General features: G+C 33.6%; 2 protein-coding genes across 2 annotated transcripts in view; one reads left to right on the forward strand and one right to left on the reverse strand.

The window, feature by feature from the left end:
• LOC143241987 (lachesin-like) overlaps positions 1-12566 on the forward strand; it is a 126881-nt gene extending 114315 nt beyond the window's left edge. Inside the window, exons 4-9 of the mRNA XM_076485330.1 lie at positions 308-463; positions 3100-3228; positions 6323-6613; positions 10453-10572; positions 11484-11561; positions 12556-12566. Of these exons, the coding sequence (XP_076341445.1) occupies positions 308-463; positions 3100-3228; positions 6323-6613; positions 10453-10572; positions 11484-11561; positions 12556-12566 (785 nt within the window). The remainder of the gene's footprint in view (positions 1-307; positions 464-3099; positions 3229-6322; positions 6614-10452; positions 10573-11483; positions 11562-12555) is intronic.
• LOC143241697 (lachesin-like) overlaps positions 1-21486 on the reverse strand; it is a 385365-nt gene that overhangs the window by 314462 nt on the left and 49417 nt on the right. The gene's annotated exons all lie outside the window — the stretch shown is intronic.

Raw genomic sequence — 21486 nt, forward strand, 5'->3', positions numbered from 1 at the left:
GGTAAAAGAGTAGCCCAAGAGTTGGCGGTGGGTGGTGATGACTAGCTGCCTTCCCTCTAGTCTTACACTGCTAAATTAGGGATGGCTAGCACAGATAGCCCTCGAGTAGCTTTATGCGAAATTCAAAAGCAAACAATGTTATCCTTTATATATATTATTTCAGTTGTTTCTGTAAATTATTTGTCGTAGTTTTTTGTTAACTCATGGTCTTTGTTTCGAACAGCTCATGTTTATTATTTCCTTTCTCAGAACCAATTAGTTGAATTTATCACTTCGGTTTCATGTACATGTTGTTCTTCTTGTTTAGTACCCCCGAGAATAGTCGAGGGAAACACTAGTACTGACCTCGAAGTCAGAGAAAGTGAAGAGGTGACACTGAGATGTGTCTCTACTGGGTCACCTGAACCTATCATAACCTGGCGAAGAGAAGATGGTCAACAAATTTCGACTGGGACCAAAAAGGGTAAAAATAACCTTTAGTGAAACGGCGGTTTAATTCATTTACACGTATGTTTCTCAGTAAACCCAATAACAGATCCGTGCTACATACTACTAGTGTTTCCCAATATACCCAAGAATAAATCCCTGCTAAGACTATTAGTGTTTCCCAATATACCTAAGAATAAATCCCTGCTAAAACTATTAGTGTTTCTCAATAAACTCAAGAGATGAACCCTGCTATAGATTTCTAGTGTCTCTCAATAAACTCAAGAGATGAACCCTGCTATAGATTTCTAGTGTTTCTCAATAAATCCAAGAGATGAACCCTGCTATAGATTTCTAGTGTTTCTCAATAAATCCAAGAGATGAACCCTGCTATAGATTTCTAGTGTTTCTCAATAAAGCCAAAAGTATAACCACCGCTACATATTACTAGTGTTTCTCAATAAACCCAGAAGCAGAACCCGTGCTACATACTACTAGTGTTTCCCAATATACCCAAGAATAAATCCCTGCTAAGACTATTAGTGTTTCTCAATAAACTCAAGAGATGAACCCTGCTATAGATTTCTAGTGCTTCTCAATAAACTCAAGAGATGAACCCTGCTATAGATTTCTAGTGTTTCTCAATAAACTCAAGAGATGAACCCTGCTATAGATTTCTAGTGTTTTTCAATAAACTCAAGAGATGAACCCTGCTATAGATTTCTAGTGTTTCTCAATAAACTCAAGAGATGAACCCTGCTATAGATTTCTAGTGTTTCTCAATAAATCCAAGAGATGAACCCTGCTATAGATTTCTAGTGTTTCTCAATACACTCAAGAGATGAACCCTGCTATAGATTTCTAGTGTCTCTCAATAAACTCAAGAGATGAACCCTGCTATAGATTTCTAGTGCTTCTCAATAAACTCAAGAGATGAACCCTGCTATAGATTTCTAGTGTTTCTCAATAAACTCAAGAGATGAACCCTGCTATAGATTTCTAGTGTTTTTCAATAAACTCAAGAGATGAACCCAGCTATAGATTTCTAGTGTTTCTCAATAAACTCAAGAGATGAACCCTGCTATAGATTTCTAGTGTTTCTCAATAAATCCAAGAGATGAACCCTGCTATAGATTTCTAGTGTTTCTCAATAAACTCAAGAGATGAACCCTGCTATAGATTTCTAGTGTCTCTCAATAAACTCAAGAGATGAACCCTGCTATAGATTTCTAGTGTTTCTCAATAAACTCAAGAGATGAACCCTGCTATAGATTTCTAGTGTTTCTCAATAAACTCAAGAGATGAACCCTGCTATAGATTTCTAGTGCTTCTCAATAAACTCAAGAGATGAACCCTGCTATAGATTTCTAGTGTTTCTCAATAAACTCAAGAGATGAACCCTGCTATAGATTTCTAGTGTTTCTCAATAAATCCAAGAGATGAACCCTGCTATAGATTTCTAGTGTTTCTCAATAAATCCAAGAGATGAACCCTGCTATAGATTTCTAGTGTTTCTCAATAAAGCCAAAAGTATAACCACCGCTACATATTACTAGTGTTTCTCAATAAACCCAGAAGCAGAACCCGTGCTACATACTACTAGTGTTTCCCAATATACCCAAGAATAAATCCCTGCTAAGACTATTAGTGTTTCTCAATAAACTCAAGAGATGAACCCTGCTATAGATTTCTAGTGCTTCTCAATAAACTCAAGAGATGAACCCTGCTATAGATTTCTAGTGTTTCTCAATAAACTCAAGAGATGAACCCTGCTATAGATTTCTAGTGTTTTTCAATAAACTCAAGAGATGAACCCTGCTATAGATTTCTAGTGTTTCTCAATAAACTCAAGAGATGAACCCTGCTATAGATTTCTAGTGTTTCTCAATAAAGCCAAAAGTATAACCACCGCTACATATTACTATTGTTTCTCAATAAACCCAGAAGCAGAACACCCGCTACATACTACTAGTGTTTCTCAATAAACCCAGAAGCAGAACACCCGCTACATATTACTAGTGTTTCTCAATAAACCCAGAAGCAGAACACCCGCTACATATCACTAGTGTTTCTCAATAAAACAAAGAGCAGACTGCTGTTAGGTGGAGTAACCATGAGTAATCTCAATAAATAAATTAAACATACACTTGTATATAAACAAGTTATCATAAGCCACCTGTCCATAACTGTAATGTATGGAAGTTGTTTAGAAGGATGAGTTGAGTTTCTTAAACCTAAGCGTGTTGAAATGTTTCCAGTAAACAGTCATACACCACCGCTTAGTTTTATTATTATTATCACCTTATGACATTTTCTACAAATAACACGAAATTAATGATAATTATAGATTACAAATACTTGAAGATATCACATTTTCATGTATTTTTAAAAGTTATTCATAAATTATGTCATAAAGTAAACTGGGAAAAGATATTCTATTTACTGTATAATTTATGCAGTCTTAAGTATTTGTGAAAATTGAGTTTTATTCTTTAAAGTAAATTTTCAACATTCCAGTTTTAATATAGAAGATCAAATATTTAATCTAGATAAAACCATGATTTTTGTCTCTCATCTTATAATGAATTATCTGTAATAAGATAATATAACCATATAGAGGAAACACAAATGGCAAGTCTTGTGACATAATTCCACTGTGTTTTCATGTTTTAGTTTCTTCAGTAATTGGACCATCTCTGAACATTGTAAATGTGAACAGGCATCACATTGGAGCCTACCTGTGTATAGCATCCAATGGTGTTCAGCCATCTGTCAGCAAACGAATCGTACTTGGAGTAAACTGTACGTAGTTATAAGTAGATTGTACTGGAGTTAACATGATTGTATTACTGGACGAAAGAGTTAGACGTTGCGTACAACATGCAAAGTTGTTGAGTAAACATCCTCTCAACTTGACAATACTACATACTGGGTGACCATATCTTAGTGACGACATTTGACAACAATATCCACTTCACAGCATAACCTTAAAGACGTCATATTATTAACTACACTACCATATATCAACATCCTCTATTTCACAACCGTATATACGTAACAACAAAATCAACAATATCTGTGTGACTACATCCTCTACTTGACAAAACTATCTACTTATCAACAATATCTGTGTGACTACATCCTCTACTTGACAACACTATCTACTTATCAACAATATCTGTGTGACTACATCCTCTACTTGACAATACTATCTACTTATCAACAATATCTGTGTGACTACATCCTCTACTTGACAACCGTATCAACTTGACAACACTATCTACTTATCAACAATATCTGTGTGACTACATCCTCTGCTTTACAACACTATCTGCTTATCAGCAATATCTGTGTGACTACATCCTCTACTTGACAACACTATCAACTTATCAACAATATCTGTGTGACTACATCCTCTACTTGACAACCGTATCAACTTGACAACACTATCTACTTATCAACAATATCTGTGTGACTACATCCTCTACTTGACAACCGTATCAACTTGACAACACTATCTACTTATCAACAATATCTGTGTGACTACATCCTCTAATTGACAACCGTATCAACTTGACAACACTATCTACTTATCAACAATATCTGTGTGACTACATCCTCTGCTTTACAACACTATCTGCTTATCAACAACATCTGTGTTGCTACATCCTCTGCTTTACAGCTGTATCAGCTTGTCAGCACTATCTGCTTATCAACAATATCTGTGTGACTACATCCTCTGCTTGACAACACTATCTGCTTATCAACAATATCTGTGTGTTACTCATCCTCTACTTCACAACACTATCTGCTTATCAACAATATCTGTGTGACTACATCCTCTGCTTCACAACCGTATCAACTTGACAGCACTATCTGCTTATCAACAATATCTGTGTTGCTACATCCTCTGCTTTACTGGCTGTATCGGCTTGTCAGCACTATCTGCTTACCAACAATATCTGTGTGACTACATCCTCTACTTCACAACCGTATCAACTTGACAACACTATCTACTTATCAACAATATCTGGGTGACTACATCCTCTACTTCACAACCGTATCAACTTGACAACACTATCTACTTATCAACAATATTTGTGTGACTACATCCTCTACTTGACAACACTATCAGCTTATCAACAATATCTGTGTGACTACATCCTCTGCTTGACAACCGTATCAACTTGACAACACTATCTACTTATCAACAATATCTGTGTGACTCCATCCTCTACTTTACAATACTATCTACTTATCAACAATATCTGTGTGACTACATCCTCTACTTTACAACACTATCTACTTATCAACAATATCTGTGTGACTACATCCTCTACTTTACAACACTATCTGCTTATCAACAATATCTGTGTGACTACATCCTCTACTTGACAACACTATCTGCTTATCAACAATATCTGTGTGACTACATCCTCTACTTTACAACACTATCTACTTATCAACAATATCTGTTTGACTACAACCTCTACTTGACAACACTATCTACTTATCAACAATATCTGTGTTACTACATCCTCTACTTTACAACCGTATCAACTTGTCAACACTATCTACTTATCAACAATATCTGTGTGACTACATCCTCTACTTGACAACCGTATCAACTTGACAACCCTATCTACTTATCAACAATATCTGTGTGACTACATCCTCTAATTGACAACCGTATCAACTTGACAACACTATCTACTTATCAACAATATCTGTGTGACTACATCCTCTACTTTACAACACTATCTACTTATCAACAACATCTGTGTGACTACATCCTCTACTTGACAACACTATCTACTTATCAACAATATCTGTGTGACTACATCCTCTACTTGACAACACTATCTACTTATCAACAATATCTGTGTGACTACATCCTCTACTTGACAACACTATCTACGTATCAACAATATCTGAGAACACCTTTCCTGTATGTTTAACAGTACTTACTATTTAAGTAACCTGCTTTGAAAGAAAATATAAATATCCTTTAGTATATCAAAATATGTAATTAATATACATATATATATGTACCAGTTGTAGTACCCGGAAATGTATGATTAATAAAAGGTTGTGTTATGGTACGAAAGGTTGTATGCCTTATATGAAATGGAAAAAAAACCGCCCGTAAAAACTACAAAATACAAAATAGCAAACCACAAATTAGCGTATATATCTACATGAACCCAACGAGTCTTCACATAAAATTTGATGAAGATTATTCATAATAGGTGGAGATGACAATGAAAGACAACAACACCCATAAAACCGCAAAACACAAAACTGAAAATGTGTCTTAACTTTCGCGTGTACTTAATGTCTCAATAAGAAACATTAGTGTCTCAGTAAAAACATTAGCGTCTCAATATAAACATCAGTGTTTCAATAAAACACAACGCTGTCTCACTAAGACACGATCGTGAAACTGTAACGTGTTTCCAGGACTGGTCTACTGACCACAAACTACATCAGGGCGGCAATGTATTTGTTAATGACACTAAACACTTAACGCAAACCAAATTATCAAACATCATACTGATATTGGTGAATATTCTAAATATCTTATGATTACCCCTAACAGCATGAATACTTAGTGAGAAGGTTACGCAGTCGTGTTTTGTCTATCGGGGTAAAATATTTTATTTTAGATTTGCTAGGCTGTAAAATCTATAGTATAAACAACAAACCTACACACAGTTATTTAAATCCATAAAGAGCTAGCTAAGTCTAATGTATTATATCTAACTGATACTTCTGTATACTACAGAGATATTAGAATAACTGATACTTCTGAATTCTGGAGATATATCAAAATAATTGATACTTCTGGATACTAGAGAGATATTAGAATGATCGATTACCATTTTATATTTCCCAGTTCCTCCTCTAATCGAAGTACCGAATCAGGTGGTAGGGGCCGCTACAAGGACTGACGTCACCCTAGACTGTAACCTTGAGTCCCATCCCAAGTCAGTTACTTACTGGACCAGAAAGAGAAACGTTATTGTTATCTCTAACTCCAAATACAACATTACGGAAGTTCCCCAAGGACTTTACAAAAGTCAGATGAAACTTCGAATCCGAAACCTTCAACCCGAAGACTACGGAACTTACAGCTGTTCAGCGAAGAATTCCCTCGGGGAGGCAGAAAACAACATTAAACTATACGGTGAGAAATTAAGCAAACACGGTTCATTTACCTCTTCACGTGCCCCATCTGACGTACAGTAACTTGTCAGTGTCATTCTGTCTGGTTCCGATACCGATTTGTATAGGTGAAAACAATCACTGTTTTAATGGTAATATTTGTGCGGTTTGCAGCATAAAGACGAAATTCTGACACACTAGAGAGATATTAGAATGACCGATTACTATTTTATATTGGTGTGGTTTACACCATAAAGACGTAACTCTGACAACAATGTGGTGTGGTTTACACCATAAAGACGTAACTCTGACAACAATGTGGTGTGGTTTACACCATAAAGACGTAATTCTGACAAGAATGTGGTGTGGTTTACACCATAAATGCGTAACTCTGACAACAATGTGGTGTGGTTTACACCATAAAGACGTAACTCTGACAACAATGTGGTGTGGTTTATACCATAAATACGTAACTCTGACAACAATGTGGTGTGGTTTACACCATAAAGATGAAATTCTGACACACTAAAGAGATATTAGAATGACCGATTACTATTTTATATTTCCCAGGTCCTTCTCCTGTATTACACCATAAAGACGTAACTCTGACAAACAATGTGGTGTGGTTTACAACATAAAGACGTAACTCTGACAACAATGTGGTGTGGTTTACACCATAAATACGTAACTCTGACAACAATGTGGTGTGGTTTATACCATAAATACGTAACTCTGACAACAATGTGGTGTGGTTTACACCATAAAGATGAAATTCTGACACACTAGGGAGATATTAGAATGACCGATTACTATTTTATATTTCCCAGGTCCTTCTCCTGTATTACACCATAAAGACGTAACTCTGACAACAATGTGGTGTGGTTTACACCATGAAGATGAAATTCTGACACACTAGAGAGATATTAGAATGACCGATTACTATTTTATATTTCCCAGGTCCTTCTCCTGTATTACACCATAATTACGTAACTCTGACAACAATGTGGTGTGGTTTACACCATAAATACGTAATTCTGACAACAATGTGGTGCGGTGTACACCATAAAGATGAAACCTCGAGAAAAATCTGATTGATTAAATATGAGGAAAATAATATAGAAATATTTTTCGGACTAATTAATAATTAATTTTAATCAATATTACAATTTACACTGAGATTAAAACGATAATAATAATTATCTACCTTAATAACATTAGCCAGTTTTGTAGTTTATGCTTGAAAGGTCTTAAAGATGTAAATATTATCTAGAATCTCAGAGATCCATTTCGACTGTGTTTCATTTGTTTCAGAAACAGTTAAGCTGAAAATACATTCTGTAAGTTACAAATACTTCACAGAATGACTTTTACATGAGATTATACATGACAGAATATTCGCAATAACAAAGTTTATTTATTATATCTCGTATTCTGCACGTGTATAATGTGAAGAACTGAACACACACTTTTATTCATTCCAATGTAGAGGTTTTCCTCAACCAACATTATGTAAGATTATACTTGACAGTAAAATTATGTTACATGAATAGTGTTTATGAATATGATTATGTTAACCTATTATCACAGAACTCTGTTTATAAACGGACAGTAAAGATTTACAGTCAGTTACACTAAATGCCTGTAACGGAAAGCAACAAGCTGTGGCGTGGATACAGTACAGCATGGTGTCTGTTTCAGACGAGACTCTTAGCCAATCCAACAAATACTGATCTCATATTATCTATAACGTAAAGTCATAAGCATGTTAATTTAATGGGACACTCACGACCTCTTGGAAAGAGTCTGCTCTTTATGACCTACGTGAAATCGCTGTGCTGGAAAAATCGTCTCTTTGGACGCTTCTGGTCTTAAGGGCTTCCAGTTACATTTGAACTGGGTCAAAGTTCGTAAAATAGAGGAATAGTGAAATATTCAGTCACACCTGTGTAGAAGTGTATGTTTAGTAGAGACGTCTAGCTGTGGATCCGAACTTTCTTCGGCACGTTCAAGATGACATCAGCTATGACGAAAAATTTTATTTTTTTTGTATTAAAATTGTAATACTAAGTTGCTTTGCGACGGTTATCTTTAGACTAAATGGAAGGTAAATACTTGATAACATCCACCGCCAACTCTTGTCTACCTGAACAGTGTGATTTTATCTTTAATGTTCTCACGCATCCAAAGTGTAGAGAGCTGAAAGGAGCCAAGAACCATGAATTTTCGGATGAGTAAGCTAACTAGTAGGTCACACATGACCTCGAAATTAAAAGAAACACAATACCCAGTAGGGTACTTCCCAAACTAAGTGTTTGTACAGTATTAAACGTTTGTCTGCAGTAAGATGAAATACTTCGACTTGGAAATTTAAACATTTGACCTGAGCTCGTAAGCAAAGCTCAAACCACGTGACTTGGACATTTTCTGTTTTTTATCTATATACCAGTATATTCTATCAAAACGTTAATATATATATATATACCAGTATATTCTATCAAAACGTTAATATATATATATATACCAGTATATTCTATCAAAACGTTAATATATATATATACCAGTATATTCTATCAAAACGTTAATATATATATACCAGTATATTCTATCAAAACGTTAATATATATATATACCAGTATATTCTATCAAAACGTTAATATATATATATATATACCAGTGTATTCTATCAAAACGTTAATATATATATATATACCAGTATATTCTATCAAAACGTTAATATATATATACCAGTATATTCTATCAAAACGTTAATATATATATATACCAGTATATTCTATCAAAACGTTAATATATATATATATACCAGTGTATTCTATCAAAACGTTAATATATATATATATACCAGTATATTCTATCAAAACGTTAATATATATATATATATACCAGTGTATTCTATCAAAACGTTAATATATATATATACCAGTGTATTCTATCAAAACGTTAATATATATATATATATATATATACCAGTATATTCTATCAAAACGTTAATATATATATATATACACCAGTGTATTCTATCAAAACGTTAATATATATATATATACACCAGTGTATTCTATCAAAACGTTAATATATATCTATATACCAGTATATTCTATCAAAACGTTAATATATATATATATACCAGTGTATTCTATCAAAACGTTAATATATATATATATATACCAGTGTATTCTATCAAAACGTTAATATATATACCAGTGTATTCTATCAAAATGTTATGATACTTACATCAGATTAATCACAAGTTAACTGAAATGTTTATATATTTTTATATATATATAAACCACGCCCAAATTTGTAGTTCTGGTCCAAAGCGACCATTCAGCAATAATCACACAGGCAAACGTAGTACTGAAGGACGTTTTGACAGCTGTTTCAATGTAGCTGTATTGTTAAGTTATGTAGATCAAGGAACGTTTTGAAGACATACCATTGAAGCGAAATATTACAAAGTGTTTTGTATATTAACAGACTTTGAAACCACACCCTAAACCAATAGCAAAGTTGAGGCGGAACACACTACATGTTTTAACAGAACATTTGTCTGTCTTCTTCACGTATGTTCTGTTTGAACATGTAGGATGTTCCTTACAGAAAGAGAGATCACTGATTATACTTATAACGTTTGGTTTCCCTAACTCATTATTCTAATGTGCTTATATTCGTATATCTCTCAAAGTAGCTTCAAATAGCTGTTGTACTTTGGATCTGATGTCCATGAACAGTGGAAATTCTGTGAAAAGTTTGTTTTAAAATTTTCGGAATGGTTATTGGAGACACACGTGCCCACGTGAAACCTTCCTGAAATTATTAATTCGTTTTGTCTCTTATTTATAGAGATTCCAGCACCAGTGCCCTCACCACAGACCAGTTCAACACCCAAAGCTCTTAAGCCTAAGCCTGAAAAACTGTGGAACGGCCATTCACATAACAATGTGGCTAAGCCTAACGAAAACGGTACGGTTGAGGTTTATCTTAGGTTGTACGGTGTAGTGATAAAGGTTAGGCTTCGTAAACTTTAAATACTCAATAAAAGTCATTGTGAATTATATTCTGGGATGAAAACTGATACAAAGTTTACAATGACTTCCCTATCATCATTTATTCACGCTGTACTTGTCTGGTTACTACTAACAATAGTATTTAAAGTAATACAATATTTAGTTTTGGACTAAATGCTATCACTGTAACACGTTACGTCCTTTTTCATCACGAAAATAATATACAAGTTGTTGTGGTGAAACTCGTCTACTCTGGACTTAAAAACTAACACGAGTAAAGTGCGATATGTTTAATATATAACATTTTTTTCTGTTAAGAGAGATATTTAACATACATTCCATATTCAACTTGTCTTTTGTGTTTGTGTGTAATATAATATATGTGTCCAAACTTTGTGCATGTAATAGATATATCCAAGCTCTATATGTGTAATATGATATACCTATCCAAACTTAACACATGTAATATCCTATATACATCCCTAGTTCATACGTGTAACATAATATACATATCCAAGCTATATACATGTAATATGATATACATATCTCATCTAGGTATATGTAACATGATATAAACACCTTGTTACTCTTTAAGTAATATGACATTTATTCCTATTTTATACGTGATATGATAGATATGTCCACTCTCAATTTTAACATGATATACATATATACATCTTTTCTGTTATGGCTCTTTATAACTAATGAGCCAATAATTCCTGTTGTAAATACCACATACTCGACAGTGGACGTAAACTGACCTATATCGTGCACTAAATGCGGCAGTTGGGGAGATCAGTGTGCCAGGTATGAGTCATTTTTGTCTTTCTTTTGACAAATTTAATCTTACGTCTGTCTTGTCCACAGGGGTCACTACCGACGTAATAGAAAAGGTCTCGCTATCTTACGTCATCCAGTTTACATCTTCAACAACCATTGTTTCCGGTAAGTGTGTTTGTTTTTTGAGTTTCGCGTAAAGCTACTCAAGGGCTATCTGCACTAGCCATCCCTAATTTAGAAGTGTAAGTCTAGAGGGAAGGTAGCTAGTCATCATCACCCACCGCCAACTCTTGGGCTACTCTTTTACCAACGAATAAGTGGGATTGAACGTAACATTATAACACCCCAACGGCTGAAATAGCGAGCATGTTTGGTTTGACAGGGATTCGAACCCGACCCTCAGATTACGAGTCGAGTGCATTAACCACCTGGCCATGCCGGGCCGGTATGTGTGTCCTGCATCGAATATTTTAAAACAGAGTAACGCAATTTACCGAACCAAACTGGAAAGACGAACTTGCTACAAAAACAAATCAGCAGGAATATAAAACGCAGTGAAAACCCTCTTGTGTATGTAAAAACGGCTCGTTTGGGTTGAGAAAATATTTTACATAGAAGAGCGAACAACGTTTCGACCTTCCTCGGTCATCGTCAGGTTCACACAGAAAGAGGTAACTGACCGTAAGAAAACACATGTTTGAAAGGGGTTGTGTAACTGAGTGTCGGAATATAGAGGGCTGTGTTAGATGTTTGAATATATAATTTTATTTATTTTATATTAATATAGGTATAAAGGCGTTCCTTTATATTGGTTTATTTTGGGTTTAAGTTGTTGTATAAGTAAGGCTTCTTTAATTTTGCGTTTGTTCATGTTTGTTTCTTTATTTAGTATTTAAGTGTTTTCTATGGTTATGTTGTGTTTATTTGACTTGCAGTGTTCGAAAACATGCGAAGGTGACTTTTTATGTTCTTTGAATCTGGTTTCCATTTTTCTACTTGTTTCTTCAATATAGAAGTCGTGGCAGTTATCACATTGTATTTTATAAATAATGTTGGTGTGGTGTTTGTCAGTGTAGTTTTTACATAGTATAGACCTCAGTTTTGTGCCTGGTTTTTGAATAAATTTGGTATTAACTGGAATGTCAATATTTTGTACTAGTTTTTTGCTAAATGTTGGTTATTTTTCTGCTGATGTCAGGAATATATGGTATACAGCAGTATATGGATTCGTGAATTTTTGATTCGTGAGATATATTTACTTTTGTTGGTTGATTTTGCTTTCTGTCTAGGTGTGTGCGTATAATGTTTTCTACGGTTTGTGGAGGAAACTTATTGATGTTGATGAAGTATTGTTTTATTTTGTCTAATTCATCGTTAATTTTATCTGGTGAGCATAGTTTTATGGCTGTGTTTATTTGGTTTCTTAGTGTGAGTTTTTGTTTTGTTTCATGTGCTGAGTCCCAAGGAATGTATAGTCCAGTAAGGGTGATTTTTCGGTGGATTTCTGGTTTGAATTGTGTGTCGGTTCTTGTAATTTTGAGGTTAAGAAATGATATTTGATTGCTTTCTTCCTGTTCACATGTGAAGTTAATGTTGGGATGTATAGAGTTAATGTGATTGAAAAAATTAAGTATGTTTTCTCTAGATGTGTATTCCGCAACCGTGTCATCTACATATCTGTACCAGTATAGTAGTGGATGTAATGCTGTGTTAATTGCTTGTGTTTCAACTTGTGTCATAAAAATATTAGCTAGAACTGGTGATACTGGGTTGCTCATGCTTCGGCCATTTGTTTGTATATAGTTGTGGTTGTTGAACATGAAGTTTGTTTTTATCGTGGTGAATTCTATGAGGGTTGCTAACTTGTTACTGGGAATTTCTATAGTAGGGTTAGGGTCTCGGATATAGAGTTCTAAGGCTATCTTGCAGGCTTCAATGGTTGGAACTTGTGTAAAGAGGGATATAACATCGAAACTGGCCATTAAGGCTTTATGATTAAGTTGATTTAGATTAGACTTGAAATTAAAAGAGTCTTTGATGAATGAGCTGGCTGATGTTACATATTTGGAGAATGCCCATGCTATGTATTTACCAAGATTGTAATTAAACGATTCATATGTGGACATTATTGGTCGTAATGGACAATCTGGTATATGAGGTTTGGGGATACCGTATATTTGTGATGTGCGTTAGTCGGTTTTACGTAGGTATGAATACATTAAAACATCTAACACCACCCTCTACATTCCGACACTCAGTTACGACCCCTTTCAAACATGTGGTCAGCTTCCGGTCAGTTACCTCTTTCTCGACATCACTGAAAAACCCTCTTATGTTTTTCACTGTGTAAGGTCCACTATTAAAACAAAGTAAAATATTTCGTAACCAATACAAATTGAAGATTCATTATTTAGTTGTTTAAAATTATTTCAACCAACGCGTTGATTCAACAAGATGGAAAAAACAGTTTAGAAACTATCGGGTCATATTAAACAAATGACTGATTTACTTGTATTAATATAAAAAAATAAATTACACCAAGGAAACCAAATAACACTAGGTAGTGTAACGAAACAAACAACTTGAAAGTTAACTAATAAACTCAACAGTAACCAAACATCACATAATAACGTGTCAAATCGACAATCTTGGGAGTTCAGTAACATACTCTGTACTTGTTATAATATAAAAAAACATCACATTATAACGTGACAAAACGACAAACTTGGAAGTTCAGTAACATACTCTGTACTTGTAATAATATAACGAAACATCACTTAACGTGTCAAAACGACAAACTTGGAAGTTCAGTAACATACTCTGTACTTGTTACAATATAACGAAACATCACATAATAACGTGTCAAAACGACAAACTTGGAAGTTCAGTAACATACTCTGTACTTGTTATAATATAACGAAACATCACATAATAACGTGTCAAAACGACAAATTGGTAGTTCAGTAACATACTCTGTACTTGTTATAATATAACGAAACATCACATAACGTGTCAAAACGACAAACTTGGAAGTTCAGTAACATACTCTGTACTTGTTATAATATAACGAAACATCACATAACGTGTCAAAACGACAAACTTGGGAGTTCAGTAACATACTCTGTACTTGTTATAATATAACGAAACATCACATAATAACGTGTCAAAACGACAAACTTGGAACTTCAGTAACATACTCTGTACTTGTTATAATATAACGAAACATCACATAACGTGTCAAAACGACAAACTTGGAAGTTCAGTAACATACTCTGTACTTGTTATAATATAACGAAACATCACATAATAACGTGTCAAAACGACAAACTTGGAAGTTCAGTAACATACTCTGTACTTGTTATAATATAACGAAACATCACATAATAACGTGTCAAAACGACAAACTTGGGAGTTCAGTAACATACTCTGTACTTGTTATAATATAACGAAACATCACATAACGTGTCAAAACGACAAACTTGGAAGTTCAGTAACATACTCTGTACTTGTTATAATATAACGAAACATCACATAACGTGTCAAAACGACAAACTTGGAAGTTCAGTAACATACTCTGTACTTGTTATAATATAACGAAACATCACATAACGTGTCAAAACGACAAACTTGGGAGTTCAGTAACATACTCTGTACTTGTTATAATATAACGAAACATCACATAATAACGTGTCAAAACGACAAACTTGAAAGTTCAGTAACATACTCTGTACTTGTTATAATATAACGAAACATCACATAATAACGTGTCAAAACGACAAACTTGGAAATTCAGTAACATACTCTGTACTTGTTATAATATAACGAAACATCACATAACGTGTCAAAACGACAAACTTGAAGTTCAGTAACATACTCTGTACTTGTTATAATATAACGAAACATCACATAAAAACGTGTCAAAACGACAAACTTGGGAGTTCAGTAACATACTCTGTACTTGTTATAATATAACGAAACATCACATAATAACGTGTCAAAACGACAAACTTGGGAGTTCAGTAACATACTCTGTACTTGTTATAATATAACGAAACATAACATGAAAACGTGACAAAACGACAAACTTGGAAGTTCAGTAACATACTCTGTACTTGTTATAATATAACGAAACATCACATAACGTGTCAAAACTACAAACTTGGGAGTTCAGTAACATACTCTGTACTTGTTATAATATAACGAAACATCACATAATAACGTGTCAAAACGACAAACTTGGAAGTTCAGTAACATACTCTGTACTTGTTATAATATAACGAAACATCACATAACGTGTCAAAACGACAAACTTGGAAGTTCAGTAACATACTCTGTACTTGTTATAATATAACGAAACATCACATAATACCGTGTCAAAACGACAAACTTGAAAATTCAGTAACATACTCTGTACTTGTTATAATATAACGAAACATCACATAACGTGTCAAAACGACAAACTTGGAAGTTCAGTAACATACTCTGTACTTGTTATAATATAACGAAACATCACATGAAAACGTGTCAAAACGACAAACTTGGAAGTTCAGTAACATACTCTGTACTTGTTATAATATAACGAAACATCACATAACGTGTCAAAACTACAAACTTGGAGTTCAGTAACATACTCTGTACTTGTTATAATATAACGAAACATCACATAATAACGTGTCAAAACGACAAACTTGGGAGTTCAGTAACATACTCTGTACTTGTTATAATATAACGAAACATCACATAACGTGTCAAAACGACAAACTTGGAAGTTCAGTAACATACTCTGTACTTGTTATAATATAACGAAACATCACATAATAACGTGTCAAAACGACAAACTTGGGAGTTCAGTAACATACTCTGTACTTGTTATAATATAACGAAACATCACATAAAACGTGTCAAAACGACAAACTTGGAAGTTCAGTAACATACTCTGTACTTGTTATAATATAACGAAACATCACATAATAACGTGTCAAAACGACAAACTTGGGAGTTCAGTAACATACTCTGTACTTGTTATAATATAACGAAACATCACATAACGTGTCAAAACGACAAACTTGGAAGTTCAGTAACATACTCTGTACTTGTTATAATATAACGAAACATCACATAACGTGTCAAAACGACAAACTTGGAAGTTCAGTAACATACTCTGTACTTGTTACAATATAACGAAACATCACATAACGTGTCAAAACGACAAACTTGGAAGTTCAGTAACATACTCTGTACTTGTTATAATATAACGAAACATCACATAATAACGTGTCAAAACGACAAACTTGGAAGTTCAGTAACATACTCTGTACTTGTTATAATATAACGAAACATCACATAACGTGTCAAAACGACAAACTTGGAAGTTCAGTAACATACTCTGTACTTGTTATAATATAACGAAACATCACTTAACGTGTCAAAACGATAAACTTGGAAGTTCAATAACATACTCTGTTCTTAACGTGTCAAAACGATAAACTTGGGAGTTCAGTAACATACTCTGTACTTGTTACAATATAACGAAACATCACTTAACGTGTCAAAACGACAAACTTGGAACTTCAGTAACATACTCTGTACTTGTTATAATATAACGAAACATCACATAATAACGTGTCAAAACGACAAACTTGGAAGTTCAGTAACATACTCTGTACTTGTTATAATATAACGAAACATCACATAACGTGTCAAAACGACAAACCTTGGAGTTCAGTAACATACTCTGTACTTGTTATAATATAACGAAACATCACATAACGTGTCAAAACGACAAACTTGGAAGTTCAGTAACATACTCTGTACTTGTTACAATATAACGAAACATCACTTAACGTGTCAAAACGACAAACTTGGAAGTTCAGTAACATACTCTGTACTTGTTATAATATAACGAAACATCACATAATAACGTGTCAAAACGACAAACTTGGAAGTTCAGTAACATACTCTGTACTTGTTATAATATAACGAAACATCACATAACGTGTCAAAACGACAAACTTGGAAGTTCAGTAACATACTCTGTACTTGTTATAATATAACGAAACATCACATAATAACGTGTCAAAACGACAAACTTGGAAGTTCAGTAACATACTCTGTACTTGTTATAATATAACGAAACATCACATAATAACGTGTCAAAACGACAAACTTGGAAGTTCAGTAACATACTCTGTACTTGTTATAATATAACGAAACATCACATAACGTGTCAAAACGACAAACTTGGAAGTTCAGTAACATACTCTGTACTTGTTATAATATAACGAAACATCACATAACGTGTCAAAACTACAAACCTTTGAGTTCAGTAACATACTCTGTACTTGTTATAATATAACGAAACATCACATAACGTGTCAAAACGACAAACTTGGAAGTTCAGTAACATACTCTGTACTTGTTATAATATAACGAAACATCACATAACGTGTCAAAACTACAAACCTTTGATTTCAGTAACATACTCTGTACTTGTTATAATATAACGAAACATCACATAACGTGTCAAAACGACAAACTTGGAAGTTCAGTAACATACTCTGTACTTGTTATAATATAACGAAACATCACATAACGTGTCAAAACGACAAACTTGGAAGTTCAGTAACATACTCTGTACTTGTTATAATATAACGAAACATCACATAACGTGTCAAAACGACAAACTTGGAAGTTCAGTAACATACTCTGTACTTGTTATAATATAACGAAACATCACATAATAACGTGTCAAAACGACAAACTTGGAAGTTCAGTAACATACTCTGTACTTGTTATAATATAACGAAACATCACATAACGTGTCAAAACGACAAACTTGGAAGTTCAGTAACATACTCTGTACTTGTTATAATATAACGAAACATCACATAACGTGTCAAAACTACAAACCTTTGATTTCAGTAACATACTCTGTACTTGTTATAATATAACGAAACATCACATAACGTGTCAAAACGACAAACTTGGAAGTTCAGTAACATACTCTGTACTTGTTATAATATAACGAAACATCACATAACGTGTCAAAACGACAAACTTGGAAGTTCAGTAACATACTCTGTACTTGTTATAATATAACGAAACATCACATAACGTGTCAAAACGACAAACTTGGAAGTTCAGTAACATACTCTGTACTTGTTATAATATAACGAAACATCACATAATAACGTGTCAAAACGACAAACTTGGAAGTTCAGTAACATACTCTGTACTTGTTATAATATAACGAAACATCACATAACGTGTCAAAACGACAAACTTGGAAGTTCAGTAACATACTCTGTACTTGTTATAATATAACGAAACATCACATAACGTGTCAAAACGACAAACTTGGAAGTTCAGTAACATACTCTGTACTTGTTATAATATAACGAAACATCACATAACGTGTCAAAACGACAAACTTGGAAGTTCAGTAACATACTCTGTACTTGTTATAATATAACGAAACATCACATAACGTGTCAAAACGACAAACTTGGAAGTTCAGTAACATACTCTGTACTTGTTATAATATAACGAAACATCACATAACGTGTCAAAACGACAAACTTGGAAGTTCAGTAACATACTCTGTACTTGTTATAATATAACGAAACATCACATAACGTGTCAAAACGACAAACTTGGAAGTTCAGTAACATACTCTGTACTTGTTATAATATAACGAAACATCACATAACGTGTCAAAACGACAAACTTGGAAGTTCAGTAACATACTCTGTACTTGTTATAATATAACGAAACATCACATAACGTGTCAAAACTACAAACCTTTGAGTTCAGTAACATACTCTGTACTTGTTATAATATAACGAAACATCACATAACGTGTCAAAACGACAAACTTGGAAGTTCAGTAACATACTCTGTACTTGTTATAATATAACGAAACATCACATAATAACGTGTCAAAACGACAAACTTGGAAGTTCAGTAACATACTCTGTACTTGTTATAATATAACGAAACATCACATAACGTGTCAAAACGACAAACTTGGAAGTTCAGTAACATACTCTGTACTTGTTATAATATAACGAAACATCACATAACGTGTCAAAACTACAAACCTTTGAGTTCAGTAACATACTCTGTACTTGTTATAATATAACGAAACATCACATAACGTGTCAAAACGACAAACTTGGAAGTTCAGTAACATACTCTGTACTTGTTATAATATAACGAAACATCACATAACGTGTCAAAACGACAAACTTGGAAGTTCAGTAACATACTCTGTACTTGTTATAATATAACGAAACATCACATAACGTGTCAAAACGACAAACTTGGAAGTTCAGTAACATACTCTGTACTTGTTATAATATAACGAAACATCACATAACGTGTCAAAACTACAAACCTTTGAGTTCAGTAACATACTCTGTACTTGTTATAATATAACGAAACATCACATAACGTGTCAAAACGACAAACTTGGAAGTTCAGTAACATACTCTGTACTTGTTATAATATAACGAAACATCACATAACGTGTCAAAACGACAAACTTGGAGTTCAGTAACATACTCTGTACTTGTTATAATATTACGAAACATCACATAATAACGTGTCAAAACAACAAACGTAGGAGATCAGTAACATACTCTGTACTTGTTACAATATAACGAAACATCACATAATAACGTGTCAAAACGACAAACTTGAGAGTTCAGTAACATACTCTGTACTTGTTATAATATAACGAAACATCACATAACGTGTCAAAACGACAAACTTGGAAGTTCAGTAACATACTCTGTACTTGTTATAATATTACGAAACATCACATAACGTGTCAAAACGACAAACTTGGAAGTTCAGTAACATACTCTGTACTTGTTATAATATAACGAAACATCACATGTCAAAACGACAAACTTGTTCAGTAACATACTCTGTACTTGTTATAATATAACGAAACATCACATAACGTGTCAAAACGACAAACTTGGAAGTTCAGTAACATACTCTGTACTTGTTATAATATAACGAAACATCACATAATAACGTGTCAAAACGACAAACTTGAGAGTTCAGTAACATACTCTGTACTTGTTATAATATAACGAAACATCACATAACGTGTCAAAACGACAAACTTGGAAGTTCAGTAACATACTCTGTACTTGTTATAATATAACGAAACATCACATAACGTGTCAAAACGACAAACTTGGAAGTTCAGTAACATACTCTGTACTTGTTATAATATAACGAAACATCACATAACGTGTCAAAACGACAAACTTGGAAGTTCAGTAACATACTCTGTACTTGTTATAATATAACGAAACATCACATAACGTGTCAAAACGACAAACTTGGAAGTTCAGTAACATACTCTGTACTTGTTATAATATAACGAAACATCACATAACGTGTCAAAACGACAAACTTGGAAGTTCAGTAACATACTCTGTACTTGTTATAATATAACGAAACATCACATAACGTGTCAAAACGACAAACTTGGAAGTTCAGTAACATACTCTGTACTTGTTATAATATAACGAAACATCACATAACGTGTCAAAACGACAAACTTGGAAGTTCAGTAACATACTCTGTACTTGTTATAATATAACGAAACATCACATAACGTGTCAAAACGACAAACTTGGAAGTTCAGTAACATACTCTGTACTTGTTATAATATAACGAAACATCACATAACGTGTCAAAACGACAAACTTGGAAGTTCAGTAACATACTCTGTACTTGTTATAATATAACGAAACATCACATAACGTGTCAAAACGACAAACTTGGAAGTTCAGTAACATACTCTGTACTTGTTATAATATAACGAAACATCACATAACGTGTCAAAACGACAAACTTGGAAGTTCAGTAACATACTCTGTACTTGTTATAATATTACGAAACATCACATAACGTGTCAAAACGACAAACTTGGAAGTTCAGTAACATACTCTGTACTTGTTATAATATAACGAAACATCACATAATAACGTGTCAAAACGACAAACTTGGAAGTTCAGTAACATACTCTGTACTTGTTATAATATAACGAAACATCACATAACGTGTCAAA

Source organism: Tachypleus tridentatus, unplaced genomic scaffold (assembly GCF_004210375.1).
Source record: "Tachypleus tridentatus isolate NWPU-2018 unplaced genomic scaffold, ASM421037v1 Hic_cluster_1, whole genome shotgun sequence".
NCBI classification, from domain to species: domain Eukaryota; kingdom Metazoa; phylum Arthropoda; class Merostomata; order Xiphosura; family Limulidae; genus Tachypleus; species Tachypleus tridentatus.